The sequence below is a fragment of the Perca flavescens genome, chromosome 1 (genome assembly GCF_004354835.1).
Source record: "Perca flavescens isolate YP-PL-M2 chromosome 1, PFLA_1.0, whole genome shotgun sequence".
NCBI classification, from domain to species: Eukaryota; Metazoa; Chordata; class Actinopteri; order Perciformes; family Percidae; genus Perca; species Perca flavescens.
Window position 1 is genome coordinate 12439353 of NC_041331.1, and position 15390 is coordinate 12454742.

The 15390-nt window shown below is 40.2% G+C and overlaps 1 protein-coding gene across 1 annotated transcript in view; it reads right to left on the minus strand.

Moving 5' to 3' along the window:
- Positions 1-273: 273 nt before the first annotated feature.
- Positions 274-15390, minus strand: part of trpm5 (transient receptor potential cation channel, subfamily M, member 5) — a 28719-nt gene continuing 13602 nt past the window's right edge. Inside the window, exons 13-26 of the mRNA XM_028594631.1 lie at positions 13362-13485; positions 11511-11656; positions 10130-10242; positions 9930-10031; positions 7533-7791; positions 4785-4903; positions 4462-4594; positions 4159-4333; positions 3548-3716; positions 3204-3382; positions 2496-2628; positions 2191-2263; positions 807-897; positions 274-641 (exon numbers count right to left, since the gene is read on the minus strand). Coding sequence (XP_028450432.1) covers positions 496-641; positions 807-897; positions 2191-2263; positions 2496-2628; positions 3204-3382; positions 3548-3716; positions 4159-4333; positions 4462-4594; positions 4785-4903; positions 7533-7791; positions 9930-10031; positions 10130-10242; positions 11511-11656; positions 13362-13485 — 1962 coding nt within the window. The 3' untranslated portion in view covers positions 274-495. The remainder of the gene's footprint in view (positions 642-806; positions 898-2190; positions 2264-2495; positions 2629-3203; positions 3383-3547; positions 3717-4158; positions 4334-4461; positions 4595-4784; positions 4904-7532; positions 7792-9929; positions 10032-10129; positions 10243-11510; positions 11657-13361; positions 13486-15390) is intronic.

The window sequence follows — 15390 nt, forward strand, 5'->3', positions numbered from 1 at the left end:
TTTTTTGGCGGTTCCTACTGTAATTCTAAGCCAAAAAAAGTTTGTCAGTCAGTTGGGTACAGAGCTCGGGCTTCTATGACTGTCAATATAGCCAGCATCTAACGTTAGCTACTCCGTTGTGCTGTGGAGTAATGTCTGGCTATGTGAGACAAGCTCCGGTCTCAGCCTGGCAACCAACATGAATTTTGAGTCTGGGGAGGAGACGACTTTCTCCAGTATTTTGAATTTGTACTGCAGTAACTTTTTTAAACACTAGCTGTCAGTATTATATATTGGACCTTTAACGTGTAAAAAGAATGAAATTCATAAAGTGAAACTTGTTTCTTAATAACAAACTGCAACAACACTCAAAAACCAAGGAGGCGTCTGTCAATACATTCAACACACGTCCCTTCTCCCCCAACAGCACCAACATCATACCTCACCGTATTCTGAACGTCTTACATATTTTATCATAAATAGCTGTCTGGGTGCTTCCAGTTACTGAAATCACCTCTATGCATCAATGTAAGGGAATTTTTTGTTAGCTCCATATCCTGAGGGACCTGGTCTGGCTTCAGCCTCTTCTTGTTTGACTTCTTTCTCCGGTTGATTTTGAGGTGTGTCGTTGGTGCTGCTTGCCTGGCAGCCTGTTAGAGACGCTGCAATTTCATGTCATATTAATATAAAATTATATCACAATGCATACAGTGAAAGAGTATAATCTCAGTATTCTACTGCGTTAGAAGAGAATAGTATTTTTGTGTCTATTGTCACGTGATTATCAGTTATGAGTCAATCTTTCCTGTTTCAGATTTGTGACTTACTTGGAGCTCTTGGAGCTTCTTTCCCACACTTCAGCGTGCTTTGAGCAAAGCACTCTGCCATCCAGGACAACACCTCTCCACAATATCTGACCTAGATCAAGCCAGAAATGACTGAGGGTTATGCAAACTGTCTGTCAGATCACTTACAAGCTAGTGTTATACAGAGGTGGAAAGAGTACAAAAATATTCTACTAAAAGTGACTATATGTTACTTTTAAAGGTCCTATGACATGTTATCACATTATATCTGTTGTAGTAACGGCTGACACTGGGGCAGGGGTGGCAGCTCCCTGTTCAGATGCACCAATCAGGGCCAATTTTTTGGCTAAGATCTGGATCTTCAAAATCCTACCTTCAGCACATTTAAGTAAACATACTATTACTTGGATGAACCTTCACTTAAGTACAAGTATAAAAATAGCTTATATAAAATGTAATCAGAGTAAAAATGACTTAGTTACTTTTTTTAACAAACTAGTTGTTTTTATTTAAAGGAACACCATACCTTTACAATTTAGTAGGGGTGGGGGAAAAAAATCGATACAGCATAGTATCGCGATATTTTTCGTGGCAATACTGTATCGATACACAGACGCCAAGTATCGATCTTTTATGATATATGTGTTGGTCAGTTTGTCTGCTTGACAATCACATTTTGCACCAATAAAACTGAAGTGTGATGAACAAACAGAGAAATGTATATTTTTAGATACAACAGATGTTGACAAAATTGTCCTTTCAGGACATTATTTGAAATTGGGAAAAATCTGAAGTTGGAAAAAAGGTAATATATTGCAATATATCGCAGACTATTGCATTATCTTTAAAATCGCAATAATATCGTATCGTGACATAAGTATCGGGATAATATCGTATCGTGAGGCCTCTGGTGATTCCCACCCCTACAATTTAGAGTGCAATAACAAAATAAAACATTTAGACAATATTTTTCCTTCGAGTTCAACCTCAGCAGAATTTAACAGGGTTTCGCTTTTAGCTTGCTCTACACGGTGTCTGACTTTTCCATCTCCATCTTTCTCGTGATTTAAGCAACAGCAAACACAAACTGACGCTGCCCATCCTGCCCATTATTCACTGTAGTAGTTTCCGGGAAGCAATTTTTCCCTTGCATTTTTTACTCAGTAATAATGTGATTTCAAATGGAGCGAAGTACAATACTTTGAACGAAACATACTTGAATAAAAGTAAAATATCAGATTTTAAAAAGTAGAAGTGCACACAAAAAACTACTCAATTACAGTAACGTGAGTAATTGTAATTCGTTATTTCTTTATTTTCCACCTCTGGCGTTCTATGAAATAGGAAAATGCAACTTGATTATGGGTCATACATGGTGCTGTTGAGGTCACTTTTCCAGGTTTACCTGAGCCTCCATGGATGCCATTCGTTTCTCTTGGTCCTTGAACCCACCAACAATCGTCAGCAAGCTCTGAACCCTTGGTCACAAACAAAAACCAGTTCCAATCATATTCAGTGCTGCAGTCATCAATTTCTTACCACTGTGAGGCGGACAAGCTTTAAAACAAGCTACAGTTTGGTGCTGGGCAGTTAGTATCCAGTGGGTTTATCAGAGCACGTTTGCTTAAAAGATTATACCTTCTCATACTCCTACTGTATGACAGTTTACTGATTTTTTTTTTTTTTACAAAATTACAAAAGAACAATTACTTTGAGGAGGTACTCTTAAGTCTCTCTTCACTGCTCTCCCAATGCTGGCGCTCCAGTTTGGTCAGGTAGTTCTCTTTCTGCACCGTCTCCCATGTTATCAGCCTCTGGTCTAGCCCTGCTGGCAGCTCCCTCTCTGGCAAAACACACAAGGAGGCAGTCCAATAACCAATTAACCAACAGCAGCAATTGCCATGGATATAGCAGGTGAAGGACAGAGATAAGCACACAGTTTGTTTTTCAGTATTTCTTTTTAATTTAGCCAGATAAAACCCAACAAACTATTTCAATATCTGTTTGAAATAAAGTAGGATGGGCGTAATAGCTCCTCATTGAAATATGCAGATATAACCTTCATACAACTATCAACTCTGCAACCACTAACATCCTGATTTTTTCACTTGTATTTCTTTTATTTTTTATTTTTTCAACATGGTGCTGAAGAGGTGTGTTTGTGTGTGTGTGTGTGTGTGTGTGTGTGTGTGTGTGTGTGTGTGTATGTCACAATGTGCATTATATTGATGTAGGATTTGTGATCTGTCTTGTTTTATTAGATGTCATGTTTTTACCGTTGGATTTAAATTGTGCTCTGCCTAGGGACTGCAAATGTAAATTAGCCTAAGGCTAACTCTGGTACAGTGCATCAAATGGCAGCATTTATGTTAAAAATTGTACATGGTCCATAACAAATAAAAGGAATAATAATAATACCAAGGTGCTCCTGCTTGGACGCAGGCTGTTTAAACAGGCTGAGGAGAAGCTGAGAGAGGTGGCTGATGATGATGAAGGGTGGGGCTAATGCTGGACGGCTGTGGTATTCTACAATCAGGTTGTACCTCTGGAACTTCCAGAAGATGTCCGCGTTTTCTTGCACTACCTGGAACGTGTAGCTGCAAATGGTTAAAAAAAAAAAAAAAAAAAGAAGAACAAAAAGCCAATAAAATCAGTTTGTGTTTTGGGATTTTATAATGTACAAAAAAGCCACGCGCATATGTAAACCCATGTCATCAGACAGACAAACATATGGAGGGCTTTCTGGATTCCCAGCCTCTGACCTGAACATGGCAATGAGCAGGTTTAGCAGCAGGACATTGGTGACAAGAAGGAAGATGACCAGCAGCAGGATGACCAGCCAGTTGGCATAGACGTTGGGACATGGCGGCCGTAGGCCCATGATAATCTCCTCTGAGTCACTGGTGCAGTTAATGTCGGGCATGCGAGCAGCTGTGCTCCGTTAAATGAAAGAACAGTAACATTAGTTTAGAAGACATAAAATTCAGGCCAACAGAAATCCTGCCAGATTGCATAAATGGTTCAAATATAACATTTACAGTGCACATTTTTTCATGGATAAACACACATTTAAAAAGGTTCATGTTCTATACCTTAAATAAATACAGAAATGAGTATTTAAGGTAACACTTTACTTGAAGGTATCTACATAAGAGTGACATGACACTGTCATGAACACATGACACATGAACCCTAACCCTGACCGTAACTTGACATAACATCACAAAAACCGAATGACGCTTACTAAAAGAAGCGTTATTTCATAAATGTTCATGACTTGTTTATAATGTTTATGACACGTTCATGACAGTATCATGTAACTCTTATTTAGATACCCTTCAAGTAAAGTGTAACCGTAGTTACTGTAATTTACCATCTATTTCCTCCAAGGGGATCTGGCCAAAAATGTGCAGGTATGGGCGGTACAAGGCTCTGCGAAACACCCAGTCAATCCGTGGGTCATTGGGGTGGAGAAGAGCCTGGGTGGCAACACCGTACGCAATCATCCACACGCTCAGGAAAAAAAGGAAGAAGAAAACATCCTTCATCTGTAAAGGAGAAACGGACCTGTTTTTAATCGTCCTAATTGGCTACACAAGGTCTACAAATGGTTTCGTCTATGACCGTGAACGTCACTTCAAACGTCCATGATTAGAATGTTCAGACGTTTGGTCACCATTCTTTCCACGATGATGATCTTGGGGCCCAGCTGCTTATGAATGGCAAAGATGTGGATCAGACGTAGAGTGAATACCATGAAGTCTATCGCCAGAACTGTCCTTCCTGCCTCATACGTGTTGTTAGACATCCTGCAAAATCAAAGAAAACATTCTTCTACATTATTTACTGTGTATTTTTTTTACCCTCCCCGTTCAGTAATTCGTTCACTTACTCCCTTATTTTAACGATCTAGCCTCCCCCATCGTAACAACAGCACTAGAGCCCATTGTGTTATGTTTTATTTCTTCAGTGTCCCCGATGTCATTTAAGGTTAATTACCTGCACGAAACCCCAACGACAAAGAGTGAGATGGCAACCATGTCACACTTGTTCCAGTTGTCCTCTACATAGAGTTTGAACTTCTTCAAGATGTTAATCTCTTCATCCGTGAAGAAGCTCTGCGTCATAAAAGATAGTTTATGCATTACGAGAGGACATCATTTTTTGTAAATGTTTGACCAAAAAATAAAAAAATAAAATACAAAAAAAGAAGGTAGTTCATTAGAAAACCAGAGCCAGTAATTTTCCACCAACCTTATCTTTGGTATGATGAGCGTGATGTGAAATATAGTACATTTTGTCAGCATATTCATTTGTGCTTCAGTAGCATTAGTAATTTAATAGAAAGTGATAAGTGTAACAGTTTTCTTTTGCAATGACAGACATTAAAATAAATGTGCCTGGTCTTAATGTGTATCCTTGATATGTTTTTTGAAAATATTGGGACTCTTTTGTGCAATTGGACTGAAATAGTAATATTAGTAATAATAATTATGAACTTGAAAAAATCTATTTCTCAATGTAGGTGCTGCTGTAAAGTGTCCATGTGTTCACACACCATATAAGTAGTTGTAGTTGTTAAGAAATGAGGCCATAATAAACCTTTTCAACCTTTTTAAACTAGGTTAACCATGTAAAAAAGGCCCTCTGCCAGTTCATACACTGGAGTCCTATTCAGACACACCTGCAGAGACCAAAAGGATCACAGTTACACAGCCCTGCTGCTTTACAAGCACCTGCAGTGTCCCACATAATCAATCCTGTAAAATGTCTCTTGCAATAAAAGCACCTGTTTTCAAAAAAAAGAAGTGTTTGGTCCCTCAATGGCACATTTGGTTTGAGAACAAGCTGAGGGAAGTATGCTGTTTTCATAAAGTGATAGACTGGTGTGTAGGGCCTGGCCGTCCAACAACAAAGCCCAACATGATGACCAAATAGTCCAAGTACTAATGACAAGTTGTCAGAGTTGTCTTAAAGGACAAATCCAGCGCAAAATGCACCTTAGGGGTTAATAACACATGATTACAGAGTTGACCGTTCTCTGGGATATGTTTTCTTGCGAATCGAATGTGACCAGTTTTAGCCCAAACCGCTGATTAGCTTATTACGCTAGTTGTCGGGGCACGGGTAAAGTAGAAAGAAATCACTATTTCTATACTACTGACAAGGCTCAAAATAGCACCACACTTCCACGGTAGCGTAATGAGGGTCCCTACATGTAAACCGAAGCATTGAGAACTTTGTAAGTGTACAGTTTATTAAAAAGATAGTGTAGAGAGACAGTACCTTTCATGTATACAGGCAGGCGCCATCTTGGGAAAACAGTCACGACCAGTCGAACGACGAACGCCGTTCTTGAGCTATGTTACTGGTTGCACGGCAGATGGCGCCTGCCTGTATACTTGAACGGTACAGTGTTTACACTTACAAAGTTCTCAATGCTTCTGTTTACATGTACGGACCCTCATTACGCTACCGTGGAAGTGTGGTGTTATTTTGAGCCTTGTTAGTGGTATAGAAATAGCGATTTCTTTTTTACTTTACCTGTGCCCCGACGACTAGCGACTTGGTAATCATGTGTTATTAACCCCTAGGTTCATTTTGCGCCAGATTTGTCCTTTAATCCTTACTATCACAACCGCAAAATCTTCTACCAGATCTTTTCAGTTCCGACTTGTTCAGTTTCACTATGTTTAAGCGGCAGAATTCCCCAACAAACTGTTTTCATAAAAGCAGTAGTGTAGAGTCTGCTCCTCAATGGCTTTTTGGAAGTTTCTATAAACTAGGTATAAGGTGTAGAGTTAGATACTGACTGTAAACCAATCAAATGTCATCACAGATGAATTGGTGTTGGTTTAATATAAGGATATAATTATACATTCTGTACAAATAACAATAAAACAGCTCTGATTATCTAAAGTCTCTCCTAGACTGACATTATACAAACTTCTGGAATAATAAACTAATAGCACTAAAATGTAATGTGAACCCCAGTGAGGACTGTTGATGCAATGAGACACTACATATTGCTACCAGCCTATATCAGTTCAGGCAATCACATATTGGTTTTCACATCTTTGTGAGAGTGAGCAGCCTTACACCAGTCCATCTACTTCACATTTAAAAAGCTGCTAAACCTGCAGTCTCTCACCATTTTCTATGACAAGTATGGTGAGAATTGAGGCCCCTGTGGCATTGTCTTCCTTCAGGGAGAGGCATGCGGCCCTGGGCTTGTTAGCATGGTATAGGGCCGCCCGCAGCAGTGTGGCTCTTTATTTGGAAACCTGTGCCATATTTCTGTCAGCTCAGGGAATTTCTGAGATGCATGTTGAAAAAGTGAGCCGAGAGAACAAGGCCTGTCTCATCTCGGGCTTTTGTGCCCAAGGGAGAAGGCTCAGCGAGATCAGTGCAATAAGGGCTCATGCTTGTCTGACCCGGCTCACTGGGAGGGAGTCAGGCAGAAAGGTGAAAGGCTTATGAATCCTTAAAACCCCAGAGAGAATGAGCTTATTGGAGCGATTCACACAACCTCAAGAGATGACTGACTTTTCAGGCCTGAACGCTGTCGTGCAAACGCATCTAATCACAGTGCTTCAGAATGGGTGCGACACTGCACGGGTAGATGTAGATGGATCCTTAACAAAATTAATCACTAAATAATGATCTGAGGAACTCAAAATGTGTTTGAAAAGATGAAATGGCATTATAAAAAAGGAACCAGTGAGATCGGATTGCTTTGACGGTCACCTGTCGAAGTTCCTCCAGCACCAAGGTGAAGACCCAGAAGTAGAGAATTATTTCGTGGGCTCCAGGGCCAAGGGGAGGCGGCGGACGGAAGTCTAGCAGGAGCACGTAGGTGAAGAGGAAGAGGAAGGCGAAGTACATGATGACATTACCGAGGAACACAGTGACAGCAGCACTCCAGAAGCGACGCCAGCGGCGGAGCAGGAAACGCCACCAGATAGAGGCACAGCTCTGAGAAGCTGGAGCTCCAGGTGAAGACTCCCTGGGGGAAAAAAAAAAAAAGAGTGGAAAAGAAAAGAAATGCTTCTCGAACTTTTTTTTTTTTTTTTACACACAAAACATACGTTTTATGTTGTGCCGTCACTGTTGAACACTGTTCAATTTGTGAACATTAAACATTGTGTGAGCGCATGTGGAAGTAAATCTGTGTCATCGGATTTTGAAATTAAAAAGCCATTGAATTTCTAGCACTGAATATTTATGCATGGGAATTATGTATCTGAATGTATTGCCTCTGAATTTGCCTCTTCAAATTTTCAACAACTAATTTTCACCTTTATTTTTCTAAGTTCATAAATGCAGAATCAAAAATTAAACATAAAAAATTAAATATAACAAATTCAGATGCAAATTACAACGTATTACATTTAACTAATATATCTTCAACTGGCTCAAATTCAACGGGCCAAATCGGTAGTTTGCCATGGCGGCTGCAGCCAACAACTGGAAACTTTTTACGATTTTAGTCTGCTATTTCACCACTAAATTCACTTCTGAGACTTTTTTATGCGAGAAATCAAAGCAGTTTTACAAAAATGTATGGCCATTTGCACATTTGCTCCGATGTTGTTGGACTTGAGAAGCTCCAGTCTGACGTGACAGCCAGCTGGTGGCGGCCGGGATCGCTTGCTCGCTGGCCGACCAGTGATGCTCACGGACCCCGCTGACAGCTGGAAGTCTCTCATTAGACTCATGGACAAGTTTATTTCCTCAATCGTTTGTTTAAATAATAAAACACAATAATCCATTGTAAAGGCCCTGACGCACCAACCCGATTATCGGCCATCGGACAGTCTGGTGAGGTCGGTGACTCGAGTCTGTTCGGTGTGTCAGTCTGAGGAGCCGTCGGCCTTCATTTGGGCCGATTTGACATGTTGAATCGGAAGGCGGGCAGCCGGACTCAATGGCCAGTCTGATTGGTGGAGCGCTAACCCGGAAATGACGAGCGGGACTAACGCCTCTCAAAATCTGACGGAAATCTTTTAAACATACCTTTGTCAATCTGAAATGAAGACAGATTCAGCAACTGCATGGCCTATTTCTCGCTTTAAATGTTTTAAGAAACATGTTTTGGTGAACTATCTTCGTAAAATATGAAAATGGAATTGTATTCCAAACGAGCTGCCATTATCTCCGTTGTGAAATGGAGCAGCCAGACCCACGAGACGCGTTCGTCCAATCAGCTGCCGGTTTTCATTTTTTGGGCGACAATACAGATTTAGCGCCGCCTGCTGTTATGGAGACGTATTACGTCTCACGCACGCGCAGAACCTATGCTCAAGTCGGCGTCGCTTCGGTGTGTTCTGAGGCCCTTTTTTGACCGACTCGGGTAGACTGATCAGTCCGACTGCCTTTCCTGCCGAAGGTCGGCCCTCGGGTTGGTGTGTCAGAGCCTTAAGATAAACGGCAACTTGCGGTTATCTGCCTTTCAGAGTTAAAAAGCTCCACGCTGAATTTGAAACATTACATTTTGCAGCTGAATTTGGCTTGTGGAATTTGAGGAAGTTGAAAATATATTAGTTGAATTGAATACATTGTATTTTGCATCTGAATTTGTTATATTGAATTTTTTTTACATCGAATTTTGGATTCTGAATTTATGAACTTAGAAAAATAAAGGTGAAAATTAGTTGTTGAAAATATGAAGAGTAAAATTTAGAGGCCCAAAAAATTCAGATACATAATTTCCATGCATAAATATTCAGTGCCAGAAATTCAATGGCTTTTTAATTTCAAAATCCGATGAAATAGATTCACACATGTGGTGGGTTTTAGTGCGTTTTACTCATTTTTATTATATGTCATTTGCATTTTGTTACGTTTTTGTTCAAGTCTGCGTGTGTTCAATAAAGTTGGAGTTAAACTGAAAATGAATCATTTACAATATGAAATAAACATAATGTACTAAGTGAATAAGTGTGGTGCATCTGACTTTTATACTTTTATCCAGCACAGCTTTATTGTTAGTATACAATGCAGGGTAATTCATGCTACATATTTTAGAAAGAAATAATGAGAATAAGAATAAGAAATCAGTCAGACATCTTAAATAATGATTAACAAAGATAATTTTTCAGATTATTTATCAGGAATTTCAGTATTATTTCATTGCAAACTCACATGTGGTCATCGTCGTCAGTTAACAGTAAAGCCTTTTCTGTATCCAGACTGTCCATCTCCACAAACTGCTCGCGGCTATTGCGATTATCGAGTTCCTCGTCACTGAGAAACACATAAGAGTGTCAGCGCACACACCAAAAAGGCGTACGGTACATCCACGTTGATGAGACAAAATGGTGGGGCAGGATGAGATTGATCACCTGAACTTTATGAGGTTGGTCCAGATGAGTGGTGGACAGAAGAAACACACCACGAGTTTGGAGATGGCTGTGTCTGTCGTCATCGCCCCCCACCAAATCTTTGTGAGGAGGGCCTGCAGTAAAGGTTTCCTTTTGTGTCATTTAGGTTCAAATCAGACAGGGTTACACAGCAGGGACAAACTTAAAGTGCTCATATTATGCTTTTGGGCTTTTTCCCTTTCTTTTATTGTGTTGTATATCTTTTTTCTGTGCATGTTATAGGTTTACAAAGTGAAAAAGCCCAAAGTCCACCCCAAAGGGACTTACCATCTCCAACAGAAAACACTGTTCACCAACTGCTCCAAACAGCTCTATTGTAGTCCAGCCTTTATTTCCGTGACACACGTTATAATGCTCGCCCAGCTGCTAGCATGGCACGCCCTCATACTCTGCATCTGACTACCTAGCAGTGCTTACCTAGCTACTGCGCATGTGCGACTCCCAACAAAGAACAGAAGTAAGATGTCTCACTCTGTAGCTAAAACAGAGAGCTCAACACAGGGTGAAAAGAGGAGCTGCAGCAATGTGTAGTACAATAAAATATATATATATATATATTTTTTTTTTATTTTTTATTAAACTGGTAGGACCTCTAAATACAATTATGAACCTGAAAATGAGCATAATATGAGAACTTTAACATCTGAATGAAGTTTCCCACAAGAGGGCATCATAGGCATAGAGTATTTCTGCCTTAAAGTCTTGTGGAAGCATCGTAGAGGGAGCAAAAATGTAAATTTTTCCCTCCTCATTAAACCATTTCAAAGGACGTGTGATCAGTTTCCTTTTCCACAGCTGACTAGTCGCAGTGTGATGAGTCAGTTACATGCAAGGACATCTGATGCTTAGTCATGGGTTTGTCCATCTTCTGTACCAGACCAGTAAAATTCCCATTCTCTTGAAACATTGTGCAGCTTTAAATAGGCTATATTTTGTAATACTTTTTAGTTCCTTTAATAAAATATGACTTTGCTGTCAAAAGGTTCCTGCATACTAACCTTCCCTGCTGACATTGAATACCAATTAACTCTCAATGATGCCTTTGTAATGACAAGGACGTCTATTTAGGTCAAATTGTATAGTGATGGAGTCCAGTGATCAGCAAAATGATACGACTTTGAAATAAGTATTTGATTGCGTGCAATGTCCCGGAACATCTTTTTCAATAACTACAGGCCAACACCAGTATTTCAATACAGAAATCGGAAAAATAAATTGCATAACTCTCTTAATCAAATGCACGATTCTTTGAAACTGTTAAAGTGTGAAAGTGAAATGTTTTAGCTAAAAATAATCAGTGAAATTGGAGCTACATGAGCACATGGATGTGTGTCCTTGTTACCTGAACTCCATCGTGGGCAAAGAAGGATTTGGCATCTGCCTCAGTGGCCAGGTTAAGGACCGTAGATTTGCTCCAGCAGTGTGTTCTTCTCACTAACAAAGCATACGCCCGGTCTTCACTGTTGGAGTAACACTCTCCGAAGACATCTGCCACAACAAGAACAACGGGAACACAGCGTCAACCACTCGGCCACATTTGAAGAATTTGCACATTCAGATTCCTATTTCATTCCCTTGGAACCTGTTTTAGAGCTGAAGATCTTTGCCTTTGCTTAATTTCAATCATTTTACACAGGCTCGGCCGGACTCAGGCTTGCTCTCTGGGTTCCGCGGTAAATGTAGCGGTCAGGTGTAAATGTGTACTTATTTTATTTCTTTGTTCCAACTTCCAAGTGGACTATTGGAAAGTGGGTTGAGTTGTGCCAGTTTTTACTCAAAGTGACTTTAAAGTGAGACCATGACAGTAATGCCTTCAACTTAAGATTGTACATATATTTCAGGATGTGGTGCATCCCTAAGAACAATAACTTTGGATCTGAAATAAATTGTTTCAGAAATATAGCTTTTGGGTCTCGTGGCACAACTTGCCCCTGGTGCGGGGTAAATTGTGCCTTTGGGGGAATAAGTTGGGGTAAATTGTGCCAGTGATTTCTGAAGTAAAACAAAACATTTTAATGTTATGAACTGTAATGCTATATGAAAGCAAGACAAATTCAATACAAAATTACTCATTTAAGGGTCTTATTTAAATATTGTCACCCTATTAAACTGTTGGAATAAGTCATATTTTGTAGTTTTTGGGATACACAATATATGATATTTGTTAATCATTTCAGGCAAAAGGGTTTTGGCAGTAGATGCCTGTTGACATACATAGAATGCTGTCTGTCAATTATGTAACATATAAGAATAAAGTGACCAGGCTAATTTCTAAACATCCTATTGTGACTTAGGCCACTTAAAAACTTAATAAAACTTCTCTTTAATAACATAGTGCAAACTCAAAACTGAAATCAGTGTTAGCTAAATTAAACAAATGGCAGGTAAGCCTAAGTCAAACACTGATGAGGCATGCCCATCTCCTCACTTCTCCAGATTATCCCCTGTGAGTATGTAGGTCTAGGTGGTCTGGATCTGGCCTATTACTTAATATCCCACTTGTCAATCAAATCAACCCAGACCCACAAGTTTGAAAAACTAGCATGATCCAGCAGTTAAGAGCTAACATCATGCAAACTCTATAGACTCATTGTGTAGCCTGCTAAAGCACTAAAACATGTGTGAAATGTTTTCAAACTTGTCTATAATTGTTCAGACACTACAATCAAAAAACCTTAATCATAGAAATTTTACTTTGAAAGGAAAAAAACTAAAATGAGCTAAAATGTGCTTACCTCTCATGTCATGTGTCTCTCTTCTTTGGAGGATGAGTAAAATGGATGGCTTTTCAAAATGATGTGGTCACATGACCAATTTCTTCTATGGTTTTCCAGAAACAAGGGGTGGATCTACTTCCCCCCCTGGCACAAATCACCCCACTCTCCCCTATAGCCTACGTTAGTCATGAATAAATTATTTTAAAAGATGTATAAATGACTCATTCTTGACAAAAGGCAAAAGAGCTGTGTGCGTGCGCACATTTGAATAATAAACGGGTTCGGGCTTTTAAAAAGCTGTCAATCAAAATGTACTTGTCGGGCTCGGGCCTCGTTGGGCCTAACTTTTAAGGCCCGATTACACCTCTAATCTGTTTGTGTTGTTTGAGGTCAGTGAGTGCACCTCTTGCCATGTTTGACCTTTGCTTTTTCGGGTTAACACATTCGGCTGTTCCTCCGACAGTTCATGTACTCACCAAGGGCGAACTGCTCATACTTGGCCTCCTTCATACTACGCGCAGACTCGGCCTCGGATTCCAGTCGTGCCATCTCTTTCAGAATCTTACAACCCGCCAGCGCTGCCGCAACCGCCTCAGGGCCCTGAAGGATACAAATAAAGCTGGATCCAAGAAATAGGTCTGAGAGAGCGATCAGAGAAATCTACTGCATCCGGCTGCAATAGATACATTTCCACCTGCAAGTCGACCTGCTGTTTCTGAAGCCTGTCAGTCTGATTTGTTTGACCATGTAACACTTATGCTCTAATATTTACATAAAACGTAAGCAGCCTTTTTAATTTAAGGTTATAGACCTCTTTACCCTGTATTTACCACATACATGAACACGTTTTTAGTAGCATCAGAAAAAAAAAATCAATATCTTAAATGGAGTTGTTGTTAAAGTCTACAGCAGTCAACAGTTTTGAATGTTGGTTGTGGACTTGTCTCACCTTGGACATGACTAAAAAGGTGTTTGTACAAACCTGAGATGTAAAAAATCTACCTACAAGACTTTACCAGTGTTTGCCCTTTTGACTATAATTCATGCATACTTCACTTTTCTGCTCACTATTTTTTCAGATTTCAGATTTTTTTACTGACCACACATTGTGATATGGAGTACAAAACATAAAACCAGTATCAGGCTTCAACTGGAAAAATACGTGAGCTGCGTCTCCAGATAATTAGAATTGATTGGTTTGATGACGGGCTTCCCCGTCCTCTCGTATCCTCTCTCTCTGTGTCGGAGGTTTTTTCAACTGACTGCTGCTCTCCCCTACTGCCGCGGCTCTTTTTGTTTTGTTGTGATGTTGAGAAGCAAGACATGGGGAACTTTCTTTCTGGAGCATTTATTCAGGGACAAACGGAAACCTAAACTGTGCATTTACTACCGCTTAACAAGTAAACTGCTGATGTATTTTCTGCTCCGATAGCCAACAGCTGTCTGGTCTGAGCGCATTCACCGTCACTCACTCTCTCATGTAGCCTAAACACTAAGCACCGAGCTATTCCTTAAAGGAGCTTCTCTTGTAACACAGGGAGAGCCTGCCAGAGCCTGCCGAACCGGAACATGATTCAGTTTGGTCCGGATCGAGACCACCTCTTTTGATCGGACCAAAATTTGAGGCACCTTTCTCACCTGCAATTTTGGTAGGGACCAAACTGAAAACTCCGAAAGTCCGGACCAAATGAGGTACTGTAGGTGTGAAAATGCCCTAAGTAGCATGCTGTGCTTAAAAAGTGCAGATGGATCTGAAAAATCTACCTGTTGATTTGAATAACTCACTCAAATGAATGGAGACACACCACTGTCTAGACCTGACATTTTGGAAAATATTTGGTAGTTTTGCAACCTGGCAATTTTTATTAAAGGAACACGCCGACTTATTGGGAATTTAGCTTATTCACCATAACCCCCAGAGTTAGACAAGTCCATACATACCCTTCTCATCTCCGTGCGTGCTGTAATGCTGTCTGACGGCTCCAACGGCATCAGGCCAGCACAGAACATTCAGGTGAATGGTTCCAGCAATCCTACTGCTCCGAATAAGTGACAAAATAACGCCAACATGTTCCTATTTACATGTTTGGATTTATAGAGTCACAGCGTGTACAAAAAACAACGTAACATGAGACACAGCCGTCTTCTAACTGCAAACAAACCGAGAACTATATTCTCAGGCGGAAGAATATAGTACTTGGACGGAGTGATATGCTCGCAGCAAGCCTGTCTGAGAATATAGTTCCCAGTTTGTTTACTGTTAGAAGATGGCTGTGTCTCATGTTACGTTGTTTTTTGTACATGCTGTGACTATACAAATCACAACATGTAAATAGAAACATGTTTTTTTTGTCAATTTTTTCACAATTCGGAGTAGTAGGCTAGTTGGAACCAGTTACCTGCAGGATCTGTGCTGGGCTAAGCTAATGCTGGAACCGTCAGACAGCGTTACAGCACGCACGGAGATGAGAAGGATATGTATGGACTTGTCTTACTCTGGGGGTT